Genomic DNA, 22207 nt, shown 5'->3' on the forward strand with positions numbered 1-22207 from the left:
ATGTATAGAGGATAGAAAGATATTATGTGGTCAACTAGCTATATAACTTAGAGTAACATGTGCCATAAAATGACATAGATTCATGGTGAGCAATCACAGAACTCTGCCAGGAGGAGTGATAGACTCTGCCAGGAGGAGTGATAGAAGTTGTCACAGAGGTGGTGACATTAAACTGGGTCTTTGAGGTCTGGGTAGAAATTTTCAAGGTGTACAATGGTAGGAGGGAACAAGATCTGCAGTATCAAGGACAAGGAAATTTCAAAATACAAGGAGATGTGAGATGGTTCAGAAAGGATAAACCCCAGTGATGAGAAGAGTTTTGGAAAGAAATCAGGAAAGATTGGCTGGGATTCATGGCCACACTAAGTCATCAGGAGCATGCTGGGTTGGAAGAGTATCCTCTTCCACTAATGCAACAAAATTCACTCATTAAACAATAAATTCTTTAAAAGTCAACACCTTAAAATTCTATAAAGTCACTTAATATCAGTGAAAGATGCCAAAGTTTATACTCACTGAGGCCTATGTCCTCGGGATCCCAATCATAATCAACAGCTTGGATATATTCCTCATCTTGAAGATACTCTGAGAACCTCTCAGATGAGAGATTATATTTTCGAATTCGGACATTGTCAGGCAGTAGCAACAAAGGAGAGCTACCTGTAAACAAACAAAGGGCTACTTTATCTGTTTGAATTATACTTTCCTTAAAGTATGATATAAAATGCACAGTATGTACCTGCCCCTTTTTTAAAGAACATCAGTTTCTATAGGAATCTGACTATCTCTGTTAATCAATAAAGTTGACTATCCAACTGGGTTACAAAATCCATGAGTTGACATTCTCATCTCCACTTCAAGTGGAACGCTAATATGTCTCTTAGGGACATTATCAGTTCTTTATTCTTTGTACTCAGTGGTAGTTTGGAACAAAGCTAGACTGAGAACCCTACGTAGAGTCCTCATTTTCACTGAATTGTTTTTATTTACTGACATCAAAACAGACAAGACTGCAGACATTCTATCTCACAAAAGAAATACTTTTATAATCTTACCAAAAGTTTACCAGAAAAGTCTCATTCCTTATGCTTTCCTGACAGATTTTATGATTCTTTTTAGCAGGTAATCAGCTCTATGACCCAATTTAGCTCCTAGTTAATGAAAAAATAAACCTGACTTGTCCTTGATTTAATTTTTTTTAACCTAAAGCAGCTACTTAATGGTGACTCATCCCAAGATGCACTGTCTAGAATTTCTTAAGTTTAATTTACTTGCATAATGTCAATTGAATCCAATTTAAGTAACTTTTAGAAGTTCATTTTATGTATTTCCTCTATCTTGACATTATGTTTTATATGAATATTCCAATTTGTTTCAGTCATGTCCTTAGTTAAAAGATTTAAACATTTAAAAATTTGCTGCTTAATTACCAGACCAACTGTTCAAATGCTTTCATTCTGGTTTTCATTCACTGTCAAGAGTGTTTTGAGGGTAAAATATTAAAGTATGCTAGTCAAATGTATGCTTTAAAAGCTCAATTTGTATGAAGAAATTGAACAGCCATTTTGGCCATTTACTCTTAATTTACAAAATAAAGTGCTATTTTCTTAACAAGTTCCTGAAACTCTAGTACAAACTTCAAATTCAAAATAAAGACCCATGCCTCTTAGCTAGGACATGATGATTTAGATCAGGCCTCTGGAATTTGGAGTATAATACTTCTGACTTACATTCTTTCTCTGTTTTTATCAGGCCCGATTGTCAGATACTGGTATCAACTTAAAATGTAAAACTCATGATTGAAGTTATGACTGTGCCAGACTCCTTTTTGCCTGTGATCAGTAGTCCATGAACAATACAAAAGGGGTATGTCAGCAGAGTGTCCTTGATTTGCCCCAGTTCATGAGCCTTCTTGGACTATTGGGACTCAAATCTTATTCTCAGTGGAGTGGTAGCTAGAGGGCCTTGTTACTTTCCTTCTATTGATGACCGTCCCACAGGCAAGATTTTGTTGTTGTTTCAGCCTTAAGAAAGATGACATCTTGTCCACTTTTTGAAGTTTTTATCAAGGTGGACAAGAGGCTAAATCCATTATAAGTAACACCTGGCTCTTGTTTGAACTGATGCGTATTTGTTGGGGGATGTAGCTATTGTTTTAAGCTGGCAGGGGAGGAGAGCAAAGGAGTGACTTAAGAGGTGTTAGAAGAGAAGCAGCTGGCAAGTTAAAAACAAAAAAAGAAAAGAAAAACTCTGAGAATCTAAAGTTTCTTTCCTCGTATAGTGTACTCAGCAGTATTTATTTCCCCCAAAAGTCAATTAATCCTGACATGAACTCATCATACCCTCAGCGGCACATCGTTTTCCAGGGTGGTCACTCATAGACGTGAAGCCATCAGCACAGACACACTCATAACTTCCTTTGGTATTTCTGCAGTGCTGGGGACAAGTCCCAAATTGCTCACACTCATTGATATCTGTAGGCAAAATAAAACCAAATATGCAACATCTGCTCCCATCCATTCCTTAGAGACCTTGCTTCTGTTTAAATCCATATTCACTAGCAATGAGGACTGAGAAGGATACAGATGAAAACAAGCAATGATACAAACATTTGTGAAACACTAAGTTTCAGATACTGTTTCACATGCTTTCCAAATATTTTCCTTGTTTAATCTTGCCAAAAGACTTTAAGAAGTATGGATGATTAAGCCTACAGTCCCAAAGCTGATAAGCAATGGAGACAGGATTTAAACTCTATGACTCTGCAATAGCAGAGCACATTTTCCCTTTCAGAAGGCATATGTTGTGTTGTATTGTTCAGTGTCCCTTCACTTCTGCTAACTAGCTTCAGGAACAGGAGTCATTGATTTGGTTTTTCAATAGAGTTCTTAAGCTTCAGGTCCAAAAGGAGCTCTTACAATCTTCTGACTATGACATATCATGAATTAGAAACAGTAAATTAAAATACTAAAAGGCATCTAAAATCACAGTCATCACTCACCATCTTGATAAGCTATCTTCTGACTCCATACCTTACAACTCATCTATGTCTGGCATAAGTAGGTGTGTATAAATATGTGCTGGTTGTTTGACTTACAATGAAGAAATAAGCCTAGTTTGTTTTTTAAAAAAACTTTGATTTCACACAGTGGTGCAATAAACAGCCATCATCACCAAGGCCTTCATCATTCATATCAATTCCACAGACTCTACTGAGCACAGAGTATCTGACAAGCACTTAGGTAGGCACTGGTCAGATAGCATGCATACAGGCGGGGGAAAGCAATTCTTCAGTAGTTCAATGACCTAGAACCACGAAACCATGGGTATGGTACCATTAAGGGAATTAAGTAGTGATTTATTTAATAAAGGGGAGTGGTGGAGAACCTTAAATGTAAAGTTCACCTAAACAGGAATTGGAAAAAATATACTCTACCTAGACAGGAGGTTCTGTCAAAAACATTGGTTTCGAACCCAGCTGTACAGGAGCAGATAAATCCTCCTTCATTTAATTGGGTACAGTTTTGCTCGCATATATTTTCAGCACATGTTCTTTCTTTTCCTTTATCTGAGAAACAAAATCCCAGCATTACAAACCAGATCAGCCACAAATAACAGTCAAGTGGTGTATCAAAAGGAGCATCTACTAGTAACCAACTGTAGGACATCTTGAGATGACCCCTTTCCATAAGACTTTGAGAGGACAGAGGGCACTGGGGGAGTCTGGATTCCTATTTCTGATTGTGGCCTGAATACCGTTTAGATAAATGCATATAATGTTAAAACCCTGAGGCAATTTTCACATTATATGCAGCACTCCCAGGCTCATCCTCAGAGCATTCAATTTTGGACTCCAGAACTATGAAGCCTGACACTCCATAGCTGTTACCACCTGCTCTACTATCTTTAATCCTACTGCATATAGATAGATTGACAGATAGAGATAGATGATAGATCGATAGAGAGATAGATAATAGAAAGAAAGAAAGAAAGAAAAGAAAGAAAGAAAGAAAAAGAAAGAAAGAAAGAAAAGAAAGAAAGAAAGAAAGAAAGAAAGAAAGAAAGAAAGAAAGAAAGAAAGAAAGAAAGAGAAAGAAAGACAGACAGGGAGGCCGAGACGGGCGGATCACGAGGTCAGGAGATCGAGACCATCCTGTCTAACCCGGTGAAACCCCGTCTCTACTAAAAAATACAAAATCCAGCCGGCGCTGTATGCCTGTAGTCCCAGCTACTCGGGAGGCTGAGGCAGGAGAATGGCGTAAACCCGGGAGGCGGAGCTTGCAGTGAGCTGAGATCCGGCCACTGCACTCCAGCCTGGGCGACAGAGCGAGACTCCGTCTCAAAAAAAAAAAAAAAAAAGACCGACAGACAGACAGACATAGATACATATAGATTAGAACAAAATTACAAATAGGAGGAAATTATAAAATTTTAAGAAGACTATAATTTGCCTAACATTGACCAATTGATTATATATGTATATACACACACCCACACACAAATATATATGTGTATATCAAGTGTTGACCAAGACGCAGTAAAATACATAGAGTTCTAAGTCATACAACTGCTCTTAGAGCCATAAATTAGTACACAAGGAAAGAAATTTTGTACTATGTATGTATGCATCAATGCCTTTAAAAATAGTCATACTCTTTTGCCCAGTTATTCCATGTTAATGAATTTTCCCTTGAAAAGGAATAAAATATGCAGTATAATTTATGTTTAAGGATTATAATAATATTTATAATAAGAACATTTGAAAACAACTTGAATGTATGTTCAGTGATAGGGAATAAATTATTTTATAGTATACTTTAAATTAAGACATTACTGATGCACCATTACTTTATGTAACACTAAAATAGAATATGTCTGGAACTTACACTGACATGTTATTAATTGTAAGATATATATCTTGGTTTCAAAGATGTTAAAATATAAAAAAATACATCTTAGAAGCAATAAGTTATGATTATCTACATGATGAATTGCTATGTGATTATCAAAATTTATAGTTTCAAATGATACTTTGACATGGGAAATATCTATAATAAATTGAAAAAAAGACCGAAAAACTCCATTTAGTATACAATATTTCTTAATTTTTAAAAATACTAAGAAATATTTCTTACATATACAAGTGCAAAAAAAAGATAGCAAAAGTACACAAACTTTAAAGGTTAGTTCTCTTTTCGTGATGGGATTCAAATGCTTTTTACTTTTGATTATTATTGAACTTTCACAGTAAAAAAAAAACCAAAAAAACAAAAAAACTCATAGTTTATTTTTGTCGAGCCCATATAAATGATCCTTGTTATTCTGATCCAGATGTTCCAGGACGGACTTTTAACAGCTCACACTCCACCCTAACACTTCATTGTTCATCATTGCCCCAAGAGCTTGTCTCTACCAATATCTATCCAAGCCGTCTGGCTTTCATCCTTGTCATTCTTATCAGTTTGCTTCTTTTATCCTCCATCTATCCCCAAACCTAGGTCTTACAGAAAAACTGGTGAAGATGAACATAGATAGTAAGTGATAATGGGGGAAAGAGAGGCAGTGGTTATCTCCATTAAAGATTTAAGCTTCATCTACCTCTCAAATAAAAAGTCTCCTGGTCATAGGCTTCTGAGTATTTTTGACAAAGAGATTGTGGTATCTCCTGGTTCAATTCTTTCAAATAAAAATCGATTTATATCTATCTGTCTTCTATAGTATGCAATGAAGTGAACTTAATCACTCTCAGAGTCCTTTAGAGTAAATGACCATATCAGTATATGTGGTCTGAATAGATTAAAAACACTGAGTTTCAAAAAGAAAAATAACCAAAGTAAAGTACAATGAAATTCAATGGAATGCTGCCCTTGGAGTGCAGACTTCAAAACTGTACACATGAAAGTCTTGTAATAAAGATCCTAGCCTTTATTATAGGAGCTCCTAACAACTATACATTGCTAAAACATCTATTTAGATTTTCTATTTTTCCATGAGCCATTTTCAGAGTTTTGTGTCTTTCTAAGAATTTGTTCACTTCATGTAAGTTGTTTAATTTATCACCATAAAATTTGTCATAGTATTTCCTTACTTTTACATTTCTGTGAGGTTAGCAGGGATATCCCCTCTACATTGCTAAATGAATCTGACTTATGTTTATTAACTTGGATATCATGGAGCCAGTCACATAACCTCCATGGGTCTCCCATGCATCACTAGACTTTGTAATTTCCCCCCAGTTCTGAAATCTATAAAGGGATTAGGGGTCCCAGGAGTCAAGAATTTCTGGAGCAAGTGATCCACTGAATGAGTCATGCTTTTGTGAAGCAAGAGTCCTTAACAAGATCAGAAACCACACGACACTGTAGGATTCTTCCTAAAATGTGACGGCTTTCTTATCATTGTTTTCATTTGAAAATGATCACCATTTTAACCCATATAACTGATTTCCCCAAACCCAAACATATGGCACTCTATTTATAAAAGAAATACCCTACTTTCCATTTTATGAAGAAGAAATAAGAACTACCAGAGAAACAGCAAGTCAATCTATCTTTATGACCACATAAATAACATTTGCAACCTGAGGTTAACTTCTTTCCTTTATACCTGATTGGTGCTAGAAAAAATGCTAATGTATTTTCATCCCCAAAAATTTGCCAAGAGAGTAGATTTTAGGTGCTCTTACTACAAAAATATTTTTTTAAAGATAACTATGTGAGACAACAGATATGTTAATTTGCTTGACTATAGCACGTCACTATATATAAGTATATCAAAACGTCATGTTGTACACCTTCAATTTTAAAAAATAGAACAATGTGTCTCATACACTTTAGTGATGCTTTTGGAGAAGAAGAAGAGGAAGGAGGAGGAGAAGACAGAAGAAGAAGAAGGAGAAGAGGAGGAAGGAGAGAAAGAAGGAGAAAAAAAGAAAGGCAAATAAATTAACAGCACCCAAGAACTAGTATTTTAAAAGAGAATTCTATGCCTCAAATTATTAGTCCAGAGAAATAAGACTGAATTCCATATCACATATCCACTTAATATCTGAAAAGAGAAGCTGCTTCCATACCTGAATTAATGTTTGTGCTACTTATTTCGTTTAAAACAAAAAAACCTGCTACTAATTAAATGCCATTTGAAAAGAAAGTACTGTAGTCTATTTTAAGCCTTTTAACTGGCACAGGCAACTGAAAGAGAAACCAGTGCTTGACTATTGGACCCAAGTCCAACTTGGAAGTACTCCAAACTCCTGGAACTGCTCACCCATCAGTCTCTGGGAGTTAGAACCCAAACCTGCCATTCAGTTTTGTGAATTCTACCATGTTCAGCTTTTAAAATATTTAATCAAGTCACTTAAGTCTGTCAATAACTCCAAGTCCCACAGAAAACGTATGTGAAATAAATGGCAAGCCAACTCAATGTGGCTGGTTATTCACACCCCTTTGTAACTCATGCAGGAGAAAAACTGATAGAAAATCCTTTGGATGCCTCAGAAAAAAATCAGTTAGAGCCCAAGAAGTTGAAAGCACATGGAGCTCACTAGGATGACTAAGCCACAGGCTCCTAGAGTTTGAAGAACGGCCTCCTTCGTCCTGTGAGGAAACCAAAGACCAGAGAGGTCAGTATGTGCCCAAAGTGGTACCGCTAGTGGCAGAGGTCCAGAGGCCAGCCCTCCTAACCTGGACTCACATGACTGCTCCAATTCTGCCTCTGCCATTCTGTGTGACCTCAAGCAAGTTACTTAAGCTCTCTGAGCTCTATTACACAGACAATAAAAGCAACTCAATGGGGCTAACTTGAGTAACACATTAAGTAACATATGTGAAAGCACTATGTGAGTCATAAATGGACTACAAAGGTGTGACTTAGTAACATGGCATTCTAACATTTCCATCAAAACATTGAGCTAGAATTGTTCCTTGGTTATGTTCATCATCCTTTTCCTACGCAAAGTGCTTCCTCTACTTTCTATCTGTTTGTTTGTTCATTTGTTTTGAGACAAGGTCTTGCTTTATTGCCCAGGCTGGAGTACAGTGGCACAATCACAGCTCACTACAGCCCCTGCCTGCACTCAAGCCATCCTTCCACCTTATCCTCTCGAGTATCTGGTACTAGAGGTGCACACCATTACACCCAGCAAATTTTTGTGTATTTTGTTAAGACGGAGTTTCATCACACTGCCCAGGCTGTTCTTGAACTCCTGGGCTCAAGTGATCTGTCTGCCTCGGCCTCCCAAAGTATTGAGGTTACAGGCATGAGCCACTGCACCCAGCCACTCCCTCAACTTTAAAAATAAAAATAAATGTCCCTTCCCAGGTCCCCTGTGGCATTCCCTTCTTGCTCAAACACCCTCAGAAACTTTTTTAAGTACCAAGGATACTGCATTTGGCTTAAGATTTTTTTACTTACTGCAACCCAGTTCATCAGACCAATCACCACAGTCATCAGCATCATCACACACATTGTCGTTTGGAATGCAATGTCCATTGCCACACTTATATTCATATTCCGTACAAGGTTTAGGGGTTGGTTTTCTACCTGTATGTAAGAACAAATTAAAATCAAAACTTTTTCTTTTGTGAAGCAAGATACTTCCTTCTATGACAGAGGCAGTTTGTACTTACCAAATAAACAAGTGCTTCCCTACATTTCCCAGTCTCCCTTGCAGGTGGGTTAGGACCATGTGACCAGTTCTAGCCAATGTACTGTCAGTTGGAGGTGCCGTGTGTCACTACTGGGCTGAAGCAATGAAAAGCACACGTGCCTTCTCCATGTCTCCTGTGCTACTGCAACAACCTTGGAAGCCATGTGTTCTAGGCAGCACAGCTGCAAGATGCAGGGAGGACTTTGACACTACCGCAACCTTCAAATTTGTATTCCTGTTATTATTATTATTGGCAGAGATGAATCTGTGGTTATAGCATTAATTTATTTGAGGCATAGCACAAAAGGATGAAAGCCCAGAAATAAAATATTTTTTAAAAATTTGAGCAGATTTCCCCCTTCCCCAAAATCTCTTTCCATTTCCCCTACTAAAAATGCCATTTAAAAAAAAATGGAGGAAGATATTTGTAGCACATGGTCAAATCCCAGAATCCATAAACTTTTATTCTTTTCCAGGAGCAGGATTTTAGTCTGGGAAAAATCCAGCCACCACAGGAAGCAAACTGCAACATTTCAATGGCTTAAAATGGCAAAGGTTCATTTCTCACTCATGTAAAGTTTAATGACAGCCTAGAAACCCTCCTCCATCCTATAATTATGCCATCAGGAACACATTCAAGGTTGCCAAGGCAGGAGAAGATCAACATGGTGGAAGCACACAGCTTCTTAACTTCCTGAGCCTGGAAATGACAGATATCCTCCTGCTCATGGTCCATTGGTCAGAACCAGTCACATGGCCCCGCTCTAACTGTAAGGGAGACTGGAAAAAGGAAGAATGTGCATTCTCATACAATTTACCCTTGTGTCACTAAATACTCCTTTATGATTTTCTTCTCATACGTGGAACACCCTTAACCCCTTCCCAAGGAACATAGCTTAGTCCATTCAGAAACTGAAATCCAGGACCTCTGGGTAATGGGCAGTAGCCACTCAATCAGTTCCAGATGTGGTTCCTCTTGGTTGGGAGACCCATAAACTAATAAACAATCGGTGCCATCTGTGCCTGATAGGTAGCGGTGGAACAGGGGCAACGCAATAGAAATAAACACTCCCATGGGAAAGAAAGAATTAGAGTCGTGGCAGTCACCAACCTATAGCAATTCTGAAGTCCCACTAGGCTAGGATGACCCATGTTGGCACAGGACAGTCCTGATTCATGTCTGCTGCCCCAGTGGAATTATGAATAGCACCACCTTCACTTTCAGAAGCACACTGGCTTGGAAAGGAGAGTAAATCACATAGTCACTCTGGGCAGACATTGTAAAGGTCCCTTCTTTGGGGAGTGGAGGGTATTTATTGATTAGCTCATGCCTCTGCTCTGGCAGGAGCTCCTGTGTCAAAATGTCTCTCATTGCTTCTGACTCTACCCTTTGAGAGTTTTTCCTTGTCTATTTTCCTCTTCAAATGGAGAGGGAAAGGGAAATATGCTCCCATTAGGACCCACACAGCTTTCTCACCCCACTTCTTGCTTATAGAAGGCCGGGAGCCCAATAGTTTTTTGTTTTGTTTTGTTTTTGTTTTGTTTTTCTTTCAAGTCTCAAACAGTCATAGCATTTTGGTTTATTTGGTTACATCTTGCTCTCAGAAACCTACCAGGCATTTGATCTGTTTGCTTCTAGCCTGTTCTAAAAGTTAGTAACCTGACCTAGTGCTCTTTTTGAGCCATAGTTCTCGAATCTGCTTTTTTCTTTGCTTTCTTTCCCTCATATAATTCTGTCTGAACTTATTGTCACTTACATCCAATCCATGTAGAAAAACAGATGGGCAGTCATTTTATCCAATGAGGAGGTGTTATTGGGCCTTCGTGTCTCAAAGCCTTTTAAACTTCAGACTTTTACTGTTTGGGATGTAGATACAGTTGGCTTTTCTCACACAGCAAATATCTGGGCTTTATTTTATTTCTGCTTATAAGTTAACCAGTTCTTCCCTTAGCTTCTCTCTTTCTTATACTATCTTGCCAAACTCAGGAATGGCAATCAATGCACATTACTAACATTCTATCTTCTAACCTCACTCCATGATTGACAGGTTCAGTAAGCATGTGATCTGCCTTCCAGTTTTTCTGAGGTGACAGCTTTATCAAATGCTTTGACTTTGCATAACATGATCTCTATCTTTCCTGCTTCCACCATCAGTGTCCTTGTTGCTTGCCTCCTGACTGTTAACCCAATGCCAAATATTTTATGTTTTTGATGTGGAAGTACTCTACTTCCCTCATCACTCTATGTTATTCGGAGCAATTCATACTAGCTGTTGCAACCAACAGATCCTAAAGTCTCAGGGGTGCAACATAATGAAGCCTTATTGAGCACTCATATAAAGGCCAACGCTGGTTCCACAGCCCGCCTGCATCTTGCAGCTGTGCTGCCTGGAACACATGGCTTCCAAGGTTGTTGCAGTAGCACAGGAGACATGGAGAAGGCACGTGCGCTTCTCATTGCTTCAGCCCAGTAGTGACACATGGCACCTCCAACTGACAGTACATTGGCTAGAACTGGTCACATGGTCCTAACCCACCTGCAAGGGAGACTGGGAAATGTAGGGAAGCACTTGTTTATTTGGTAAGCACAAACTGTCTCTGTCATAGAAGGAAGTATCTTGCTGGAAGTAAGCATTCTGTGGCAAAGCATTCTAATACCACATCAATACAAGAAATAGAAAGTGGAAAAATTAGGAATTTATCTTAATTTTCCCAGGTAATGTCTTTTTGGGGAAAAAAAAATAACTGGAGTCAGGGAAATGATTTTCCTCACTGACTTTTTTTCTAGGCAAATTAAATTGCCCAGAAAATTGGTCAACTTTCTCCTTCAATGGATAGATTTTAAAACATTTTGAAAGTGCAGAGAAAGCACAGACATTTCAATGCCTGAAATGTTAAATGCAGCCAGTTTGAAACTTCTATCTTAAACTAATCTATCACTTTTCTCTTCTGGGAAATGAATTTTCATTTTCAACAAGGATATTAGATAAGCTCTGTTAACACCAGAGCTGCCTTGCTTCACATGATCTCTGCAGCTGGGCACCTGCCTAGATTAGCAATTAGCAACTCCTGAAGGCTGAAGAATGATCAAATCTTATATCTGAAAAAATAAACTATTAACTTGTGAGGTGTGGCTCAACCAGTATTTAGTGTTTGTTCTCAGTTTCTTATGAGAAAAGAGGAGGGGAAGGCTTATTAAATGTTTAAACAAAGACTGAAAAATGAATGGATTTGCCAGCATTGTGCTCAAACGAGACAGGAAGAACAGGCAGGGTTACATGTAAGCAATGCATGTGTTCGTATGGTCTTGTAAACAATTATGTCAGCAGAGATCTGCAATCATGGGCACAACTCTATAAAACAAACTGAAATCCCAGAGGTACATTTTACAAACTGCAGACCACCTGGGGTCCTTCCTTTTTCCTTCTCCCTTTTGACTTTTGCTTACAGTGCTCCTCTGTCTCATCAGTTCCATCTCCACAGTCATCCACACCGTTGCACACCTCATGACCATAAATGCAACGATTGTTGTCACACCGGAAACGGTTTGGTGAATTACAGGGAACATTCACTGACAGGAAAGATGGAAAAATGAAATTACAAGTTAACAGTAGAATTTAAGTGTTAATATCTAAAATACTCCAGTACCAGCACCAGGCTTGCTTCATTCATGCACTCATTTACTCATTTGATTAATCAATCAGCAGATACACTATATATCCAATACACGCCAAGGTACTGTGCTAGGCACTAGATATGATGGGAAACAAGAAAGACACAGTCCTTGTCCTCATGGAACTTTCATTCTAGTAGAGAAACAGACTTTTCAAATTAACCATTCAATTACAACTACGAAACATCTACTGGGGTGATCTGACATAAGTTAGGGAGAGGAAGGCTTAGAAGAAACTTCCCATAGATTCTGAGTCAGGGAGGAGCATGGCCGGTCTCTGGACCTGAATAAAGGCCTCTGTTGCTGCAGCATGGAGTGTGGAGCACAATGGTGGCTGTGAGGCTGGACAGGCTGGCAGTACATGGGCTCTTATCCTAATAGCCAGGAAGTCATTTGTTTGATCCTTCTGATGGCAGTTGTCATACAGTGTCTAGAGCATGAGTCTTTTACTGAAGCTTTAAATTGTGTTGGATTTTCCTTCCTGAATTCCTTCACATCTTACATTTAAAATCGATATCTCACGATCAAACCCTGACACACTTGCTGTCCAGAGTGAGACCTCTAGGTGCTGCCTGTACAGCTGTGAGGTACTCAAGGGTAGTCCCCAGGTCCCCTACTTGTTTGGTACAGGGAACATGGTTCACTATACATGTACCATAAATTCAGCGAATTCAACATACATGTGGTCTTCACATGTGATCTTCCACATGGAGGATTTGGGCTGTCTGATTTTCCTTCTGCCATTGTATCACACACAGGGATCAAGAGGAGAGGCTTGTAGTAAGATTGATTGAGGGGAAAAGGTCAGATCTAAGGGCTGGTTCTTGGAAGTATTGTTATTAGAACTATTGCAATAATTATTTGCTGTGAAAGGCAAGTTCAATGTTATAAAACAGTGTTGGAAATTGTTTAAGGTAGCTGTGTCCCTGACTCTCCAAAGTTTATTTTTTACTAGCTATGGGCACTTTACCTTATGGAGAGAAGAGATTTCCGAAGGACTTTTTTGAAAGTTAAACATGTCTAAGATATGTCTCAAGACTCATGAAGTTCAAAGCAAAACAAGGTTAGTTCCTAAGAAGTAAAGAAAAATGTTGGGATGCAACTGTGAAATATAATGAACACTAATTAAAGTTTTCTGAGGAGAAACAAAATACTAAGACATACCATTTTCACAAGTCAAATCTCTGGGCTAAAAATGAGTAGTGATGAAGCTGGGAAAGGGGATGGAAGATGCAATGTGAACTTCCAACAGGAGTGCTTCTCAAGGTCTTGTCTCCGAGGTTTAGGGCTTTTACTTACACAAAATCCTGACACTTTAGTTTGCATCAGAATCATTTGAGGGGACTGTTAATGTATAGATTGCTTGGCCCTTAATTTTCTCACAAAATTAAGGCCATCTTGGGGAAAGAGCTTAAAAAGCAGAGTCTTTGAGTTAACGTCTGTCTTTCCTCTACTTCTCTTGGGCTTGATTTTTTATTTCTATTTGGATAGGGTGCATCCCATGAATTTGCATTTCTAACATGTTCCCAAATGGCACTGACATTCCTAGTCCAGGGAAGACACTTTTGAGAACTATTACCCTAGAGTTTCTCCAGTGACTCCAAGCATGTAGCAAAATGACTGAAACAAACTCTATTTCCATTCACTTCATTAAAATCAGTAGTTCTCAACCAGGGGACTAAACTAAAAAGCTAAGAAGCTTTTTAAAAATACATATGTGCAGGCTTCATTCTTGGAGATTCGCTTCATCAGGTCTAAGCCTAGGGTGAGGCCAGGGCATGTGATTTTGAAATATCCCTCCTCCACTGCTACTGATATGTACCTGAATTGAGACTCACAAAAAAGCAGGGTTTAAAATGTACATATATATATATATATGTATGTGTGTGTATATATATATATACACACACACATATATGCGCATCAATCAGCAAGAGGGAATTAGATGGCCTTGACTTACCATGTTAAAAGGAAGTGACTGTAAAGATTAAGAAAGTCTTAGCATTTTCTAAAGGTGCTCCAGGAAGCTCTAGGGGTTTGGAGAGGTTACTTCCAGGGGCATCCAATGTAGGATACAGCAGGAGAGGTACAGCCCCCTCCCTACCCTTCCTCAGACTTCAACCACAACAGACCTGCCTTTATTTATGCACACTGGGTTTTTTCAAGCAACATTTCGTTTAAAGACATTGTTTTCTAAGACCATAAAATGTTTAAAAACATGGAGGTTTTCCCAACTTTCTCAGGTTACAGAGAGAATTGAAGCTGGAAGACCCAGTGAAATAAAACCAATGCTGATCCTGTGTCCAGTTCTAAACAATTGTACAACTGCTCTCCAGGCTCACATGCTACATGTAAGAAACACTGAGATTTGACAGACAACACCACTCCCATTCACTCCGTTTCTCTCCCTCTTACAGCACAGGTGAAGTTCTTCATCTGAACCATCGCCACAGTCGTCATCGCCATCACATTTCCAATACGGTGGGATACAAACATGGTTTTTGCATTCGAACATAGTAGCCTGGCAGTATGCACCGTCAGGAAAGCGTGTAGCTGCCATGGGGGAGAAGACATATTCAAATTATTATACAAATTGACTACTTTGGGAAAGCTTCCTGCTATTTCTCCTTTGGCTCTTGCCATTATAGCCTGCTCTTCTTTATTCATCAAGATGTATAGTGGCCTTGACCTGTCTGAAAGTCGAATGGACTATGTCTTAAGGGCAGTTGTCAGAGCTCAGTTTCCAATGGCATGAATCATCCATGGCATGGACAGCACTGGACTTAGTCTCTACAGGCAAATGTCAGGACTGGTTTTACCCACATACATTTATAAAGTCCTCTTTGGCAACCACATCATCAACAATAACTATCATGGATGGTTATCACGGATGATGGTTATTGTTGATGGATCGGCAATAATGATGTATCAACAGTTTGCATTTATTCAAATGAGCCATAAAGATTCAAATCTGAGTAATCATATTGACTTTCCAGTTTTTGTAGGGAAAAGAAAGAGAGATCAGACTGTTACTGTGTCTATGTAGAAAAGGAAGACATAATAAACTCCATTTTGATCTCTCTCAGTCTTCTCAGTCTCTTGTCCCACCTGATGAGAAATACCCAAAGGTGTGGAGGGGCTGGCCCCCTTCAAGTTTTAATCATTTTTATACCCCATCATGTGACTGAAAAAAATTTTAATGCCATAAATTCAAAATGTTCTAATACCCCACCCTTGTTCTTTAAACTAGTGTATTCATTGCTTGAATATTTTTTACCTGAAATGTTTTTTATCTAATTAATGATTTGTATAGTAGCTGATAATATATGAATACTTTGTTAGCACAAATTACTTAATATATTCTCCATTTAAAATAGCAAAGAAATGCACTTGAACGGCCATTGTGAAATATATGATTATGATGACTTAGAACTTAGGTGAACTGATCATTATCAGTGCATGCTGAAGAGACAATACCTATAGCCTTTTAAACTAAGAAGTGATAGCTGACTGATGTCTAAACTATCATATCCATACTCTCAGGTAAACAGTACTACATATGCGTCTAGGGACTTACGACAATCAGCTTCATCAGAGGCATCCAAACAGTCAGCGGTTCCATCACATTTCAATTCACTGGGTACGCAATGTCCACTTGTACACTGAAAATATTCAGGATGGCAGGTCCTCATCTCTGAAGAGAAAAGATTGTCATTCTGAGAAGGCCTTGTCATTTTCAGGCAGAGATTAGGTACCTGGAGTACAGTGGGTACTCCATCACATTCCTATCTACACCCTGTGACTGGCTCACAGCAAACCCACATCTTGTGGTTAGCAAATTAATACACTCTCAAAACTCACACTTTCCCCACTCAACATACAGAGATGGAAGTATCTAGCTCCCTTCTATTAAATAATCTCCAGCTCTTAAGCTTTTCCTCAGAAATCAGAATTCCCCAATTTTCAATGTTTTCTAATTTTCCTAAGACCCAACACCAAATCAGTAAAGAGCTATAAAAATTACTTTGGGTTTAGGATTCCTTTCTCAACGATCTGACCTCTACACAAGACAGTCATAGTAGTATGTGTATATTCCTTAAGGTGACTTTCCGTGGAATAGTAGCAAGATCAACGTCTTTGTTCACAAGGCTAATGCAGATTAAAATCTACTCCTAAGAAGGGTTGATATTAAAATTAAATTTTTAATTCCTTGCTATTTTCGTCTATTATGACTGATCTAGACTGCTATGAGTTAAGAATAATGCATAGAAAAACAGAGCAGAAGATACGGTGTTATGCTAAGGTTTATATATTACACATACACTAAAATCATTTTCCTCTAAAAGCGTTATAAACAGTAATGTGAAGTCCCTACACTGTCACAGTACAAAATTCTATGGTAAGCTTCTCAAATGACAGTTACCACAGTCCCGTTCATCTGAGTTGTCCCCACAGTCGTTGTAATGGTCACAGATCCATCGTGAGGGAATGCACTGCTGATTGACACATCGAAACTCGCTCTCCGTGCACTCCCGGGGTGCTGGAAAGGAAAGGCACCTGACCATGAGTGTGCACCAGGAATCACACACAGGAGACACCGTGTGAGCTGGCCAAAGTGCCCGGGTGCCCAGCGCCCTCCTGTGTCCCAAGCCCCAAAGGTGTGCTTGGGCAAATTATTCACCCTCCAAAACTAGACCTTTCACCTTAATTTTGAGTCTGTAAAGAATGGCCTTTATTAAGAAGTTTGTCCAAAGGTGATTTTTTGATCTCTCTTGCTTGCTCTCTCTTTTTTTTTTTTGAAACAGGGTCTTTCAACATTGCCCAGGCTGGCTTTGAACTCCTGGACTAAAGTAATCCTCCCAGCTCAGGCTCCTGCGTAACTGGGACTGCAGGTGTGTTCCACCATGCCCAACTTAATTTTATCTTAATTTTTTTTTATTTCATGAAACTCTAGATAACCTCTTATAGGATTCATCATGAACTTTTATTAATAAAAGACAAAATGCCAATTGGATTACCCTTTTGTATAAGTTTTTAGCTAATTGATATTTGCAGATGTAGTCAGCTTCCTAAATCTCTCATTGCCTATGGCAAGTAGTGATCACTTCTTTCTTCCAAAAGATAAATAACGTTAGAATGTATTTCATTAGTCAATTAGAAATTGATGCATATCATGAGTCAGTGATACACATTCTGGGCAGGGCTTCATTAAGCTTGTTTTCAGAACATACATTGAGTGTGTTCTGACCATCTAGTTTGATATGATCTCAGCCTCTTGACTTCGTTTCCTCAACCTCCCTATCCAATTTCTTGTAGTCAATACCTTCAACTGGGAGAAACTAAAACCTGTCCTGTTATTTAACTATTAGCCCTCCTAAAACAGTCAGCTATTCTAGGAAGTGTAATAATGCAAACACAAGTTCTCTCTCCTCTCCTGTGAAGGCCATTTTGGGGAAAGAGCTTAGGAAGCAGTGTCTCTGGGTTAGCACCTTTCCTCTCTCTACTTCTCTGGTCCTGGTTTTCTGTTTCTATTCTATTTATCTTTTTATATTTTTCCTTTATCATAAGTCACCACAACTTCTTTTGGAAAAAAAAAGTTGGGTGTGAATAAATTTGACACAGAAAAGATATACTTCGGTAAATACCTTCATCCAAAAGCTTGATTTGAAACACCTCAGAAGGAGAAGATGCTTATGTCTCTAGTGGAAGAGAAAGTAGAAATGTACTGACCAGCAGAAAGAAAGAGATCAGACAGCTTGATATCCTACCCATTGAGGATCAATGACATAGACAGTTGAATTATGGACAAAAAGCAAACATCACAGCTCTGGTGGCACATAAGGACCATAGGACTGTGAACACTCACCACAGTTTTCCTCATCTGAGTTATCTCCACAGTCATTTTGCCCATCACACTGCCAACGAAGAGGGATGCAGTGGTGATTTTTACAGCGGAAATCCCCCACAGGATGGCATGTCCTCTCCTCTGCAAAGCAGTCATTGCAAAGACTTCATAAACCATTGGCAGAGAAATGCACAAAGTAGTATTGGCTTCCTTGTGAGACAGCCTGAGAATTGTATTAGCACACTCTTGAAGCTCCCAAAGAGAGGAATGCCAGCAACATTCATGGTCAATATTCTGTCTTTTAGCTACCCTGAACCTATCCTACCACTTGAAACTCAATCCATTCCCTTTGGTAGGAACTGTGCAAAGAATGAAATGGTATGTGGTTTGTAATTTGCAACAAAGGCCTGGTATGGGAGGCTAAAATGATGCCATAATAAATAAATATTTTGATCATATTATCTTCAGTCAATTGGACTCAGTGTCCTTAAAAGAATTTAGTATCTTCCTTACTTCTCTTCCAACTAAACCCAACACACATATTCACAGATGCTTTGGTTTCAAGTTAGACTATGACTAATCTTGACAAATTCCATTAATTTATCTGACTTTCCCATGTTACCAGAGGGACTACAGATGTCCAATAGATAACGGGGAAAATCAGAGAGACATTCAGAATATGAAAATCCCCAAATAAGAAATATCCTAATTTGGAAATATCATTTTTAGAGATAGATACCAAGTATTTTCTGTAACCCCTTTCTACCAATTTCAACCAATTTATAAAATTAGAGAAACAATTTAAACTTGTCAAGTATGAGTAAGAATTCTACATCTGGAAGAAATTATGCAAGTTTCTAACATCTTAATAATGTCTTCCTCAATGACAGCATGATTTAAAATGCTATAAATTCAATACTCCCGGTAACCCTGCAAAATGCTACAAAATGTAACATGTCATTAGAAGAATCAACCATTTTTTTTAAAGAGGTAAACAAAGAAAAGATGACATGGGAAATACACTCTCATCTCTCATCTAATAAATGGCGCTTGACATGTGGACTTGTCCCTCCCTCCACTCCCCTGCAGCCCCTCCTACCACAGCCTTGCTCATCACTGTTGTCCCTGCAGTCGTCTACACCATTGCACACGGCCCACTTTGGGATGCAGCGGTAATTTGTTTTGCAGCTGAATTCTGTGAAGTTGTCACAGAGATGGGCAGAGCTCACTGAAAGGGGAGGAGGCATCAAAGTCAGAACTGAAGGTACAAGAAAGCACCTTTCCATTGTCACATTGAGGCTGTGGTACTAAGGAGTAACAATGACCATGTTACCAAGAAAACTGACTCTGGCAATGTGTGTCTGCTTTAGATGTGATCTGTTTACCATGAACAGAAAAATAGTTCCAAGTTTCTCACTATCTCAGCACCACTCATTTGTTTTACAGTATAACTGTGGGTGGGGTTGGGGAAGAACAGGGTTTGAAGTTAAAAACCTGGGTTGAAGTGTTAGGTCTGACACTAAACAGTAATGTGACCATCCACTTAATGTGAACCTTAGTTTCCTCATCTGTAAAATGGAACTGGTTCACACCCACCTTCCCTACCTCATAACATTTCTCTGTGGCCCAAGTGAGAAAGCAGTAGATATACAACATGTAAGTTCTTGGTATCGTATTCTGATTGGTTAGACATTCTATGTATCAAAAGGAGGTATTAGCCACTTGAGAAACAGCGTCTGGTTCCACCTGCAAGTCATACAGCTATACTCTGCCTTTCAGTGCCAGAGTTTGCAGGGAGTGCCAAGGCGGAGCATCCCATCGGGCTGAAAAAGAAAGCTCCATGTCCTCTCTCAGTCCCCATGGAAGTTTCCTCATGTCTCCCTGCTCTGGTCATGCCTTGGCCCTCCCGTAGGAACTCACTGCATTCTTCAATAGGCTCATCCGAGTGGTCTCCACAATCATTATCCACATCGCACTTCCAGGCCTGCGGGATGCAACGGCCATTAGCACACCGAAACTGGCCCGGCCGGCAGGTCCTGCTGGCACAGTGGGAACTGTCTTCATCTGAGTTATCCTCACAGTCGTTAAACGTGTCACACTGCCAGGATTCTGGGATGCAACGTTTGTTGGCGCACTGCCATTCATTGGAGTCACAGTGGTGATTCTCTGAGAGCAGGGACATTTGGTTATCAGCTTGGAAGGCATCAAGAATGAAAGCTCCTAACTGACATCAGTGAATCCTGGATAGCAGGATCATGATTTCTTTTTAGAGGACTTATTTCCTAATGTACTTATCAATCAGTGCTACTACATGGAGCACTTCTTTTGACTATTATTGTCTCCCAAATTCTTAAATATCTTTTTATTGCATAAAGACTTAAGAGATAAGAACTGAACGCCCTGACCTGTTAAGCATACCTTCCTCAGTCCCTATTCTCCTACTAGAAAATAGTCTTCAAACTTTGTGTTTGTTACTGTTATTGATGTGTTGTTTTTACTTTGGGGGAATTTTATTTTTTGCCTGTTTGATTATTTATTTATTTTTCTTGAGACCAGGTCTTGCTCTGTTACCCAGGCTTGAGTACAGTGGCACGATCTCTGTCACTGCAGCCTCGACCTCCCAGGATCAAGCTATTCTTCCACTGCAGCCTCCCAAGTAGTTGAGATTACAGGCACATGCCACCATGCCAGGCTAATTTTTTGTATTTTTTGTAGAGACAGGCTTTTGCCATGTTGCCTAGGCTGAAACTCCTGGGCTCAGGCGATTGACCTGCCTCAGCCTCCCAAACTGTTGGGATTACAGGCATGAGCTGCTGTGCTCACTTTTTTTTTTTTTTTTTTTTTTGCCTTTTAAATGGAAATGTAAATAAATATGACAACTGAGAGTCCCTGTTAAAAATGGGGGTGGAAACCTCTCATTTCCTCCTCAGTGTTAGCTCTCACAGGGGATTCAAAGCCTAGCACATGGTGAAGAGCCACCAGTAGAGACAACTGATTATCTACTTCAACCATTTGCCTTGTAAAAACCTTAAGATTTCTAAAAAAAAAAAAAAAAAAAAAAAAAAAAGAAAAAGGGTGGAGCCTGGGTTTCCTTCCAGGACTTTGAACTGGTTTTTAGTTCATGATATTCAGGAAATACCCACAGAATCATGATTGTATACAATTATACAATCAACATAGAAGTGGGGAAAAGAGGCATAAAGCAATTCAACACACCACAAAGAAGACGGTCTTCATCAGACCCATCAGGGCAATTTTGGTGAGCATTGCATAAAGTCTGTGGGCTGGTGCAGTTGCCGTCATTGCACTGGAATTGTCCTAGTCGGCAGAAGCGCTGCGGGCAAAGGGCCAGTTCATCAGAGCCATCTGAGCAGTCTTTCTGTCCATCACATTTCCACCAGATAGGAATGCACCTGCACAGAGAACATACAGCACTTTTTTAGCAAACCACCAGGGGCAACAGTTATCTGGAGAGAAGGAATCAACACTGAATTCCAAGAAATGACATGCATGAATTCTCTCGTGGCCCCAGAAGAGGATCAATTAAATCTCAGTTACAATGGTGTATTTTCAGAGAAAACATAACTTGGCAAGATAGAACAGGTTTCTTAAGATCCAAATACAAACTGAAAATGTGCTTTAAATATGATGAATAAATTCCGTCCACAAAAAATAATAAATAAACACAGAGTGTATGTTTTGAGCTGTGTTCTAGGAGCAGTGATTGGTTCAGATTGTTTGCCAGGGTGATATAAAAGTATTGTTTGGGAAGTTGGAGGGCAAAAGCAACTGCTGAGGGTCTTTCTCACAATAAATGTATGCTAGATTCTTAATCTCAGATATCTTATTTAATCACTACAATCGTCTACCGCTGCATCTTAGATGCTATGATCTGTATTAATGCCTCTCTCCATGCCACTCTCTAACTCAGGTCCCCTAGTCATCAATGGCCTGTGGACATTGTTAAGGAAATAATCTGTGGCCATGTTTCATAGCAAACACAAATGATCAAAAATGGATTTGAATGTGTAACCCTAGATCC

General features: G+C 39.1%; 1 protein-coding gene across 2 annotated transcripts in view; it reads right to left on the reverse strand.

Moving 5' to 3' along the window:
* Positions 1-22207, reverse strand: part of LRP2 (LDL receptor related protein 2) — a 213975-nt gene that overhangs the window by 23994 nt on the left and 167774 nt on the right. The window contains exons 55-66 of one of the 2 annotated variants that reach the window (XM_021923700.2): positions 21382-21578; positions 20086-20331; positions 19265-19393; positions 18187-18306; positions 16744-16860; positions 15898-16014; positions 14736-14873; positions 12096-12218; positions 8413-8541; positions 3437-3568; positions 2343-2474; positions 517-660 (exon numbers count right to left, since the gene is read on the reverse strand). In XM_021923700.2, coding sequence (XP_021779392.2) covers positions 517-660; positions 2343-2474; positions 3437-3568; positions 8413-8541; positions 12096-12218; positions 14736-14873; positions 15898-16014; positions 16744-16860; positions 18187-18306; positions 19265-19393; positions 20086-20331; positions 21382-21578 — 1724 coding nt within the window. The remainder of the gene's footprint in view (positions 1-516; positions 661-2342; positions 2475-3436; positions 3569-8412; positions 8542-12095; positions 12219-14735; positions 14874-15897; positions 16015-16743; positions 16861-18186; positions 18307-19264; positions 19394-20085; positions 20332-21381; positions 21579-22207) is intronic. The other variant, XM_031651331.1, reaches the window with a different exon arrangement.

Source organism: Papio anubis, chromosome 10 (genome assembly GCF_008728515.1).
Source record: "Papio anubis isolate 15944 chromosome 10, Panubis1.0, whole genome shotgun sequence".
Taxonomy (NCBI): domain Eukaryota; kingdom Metazoa; phylum Chordata; class Mammalia; order Primates; family Cercopithecidae; genus Papio; species Papio anubis.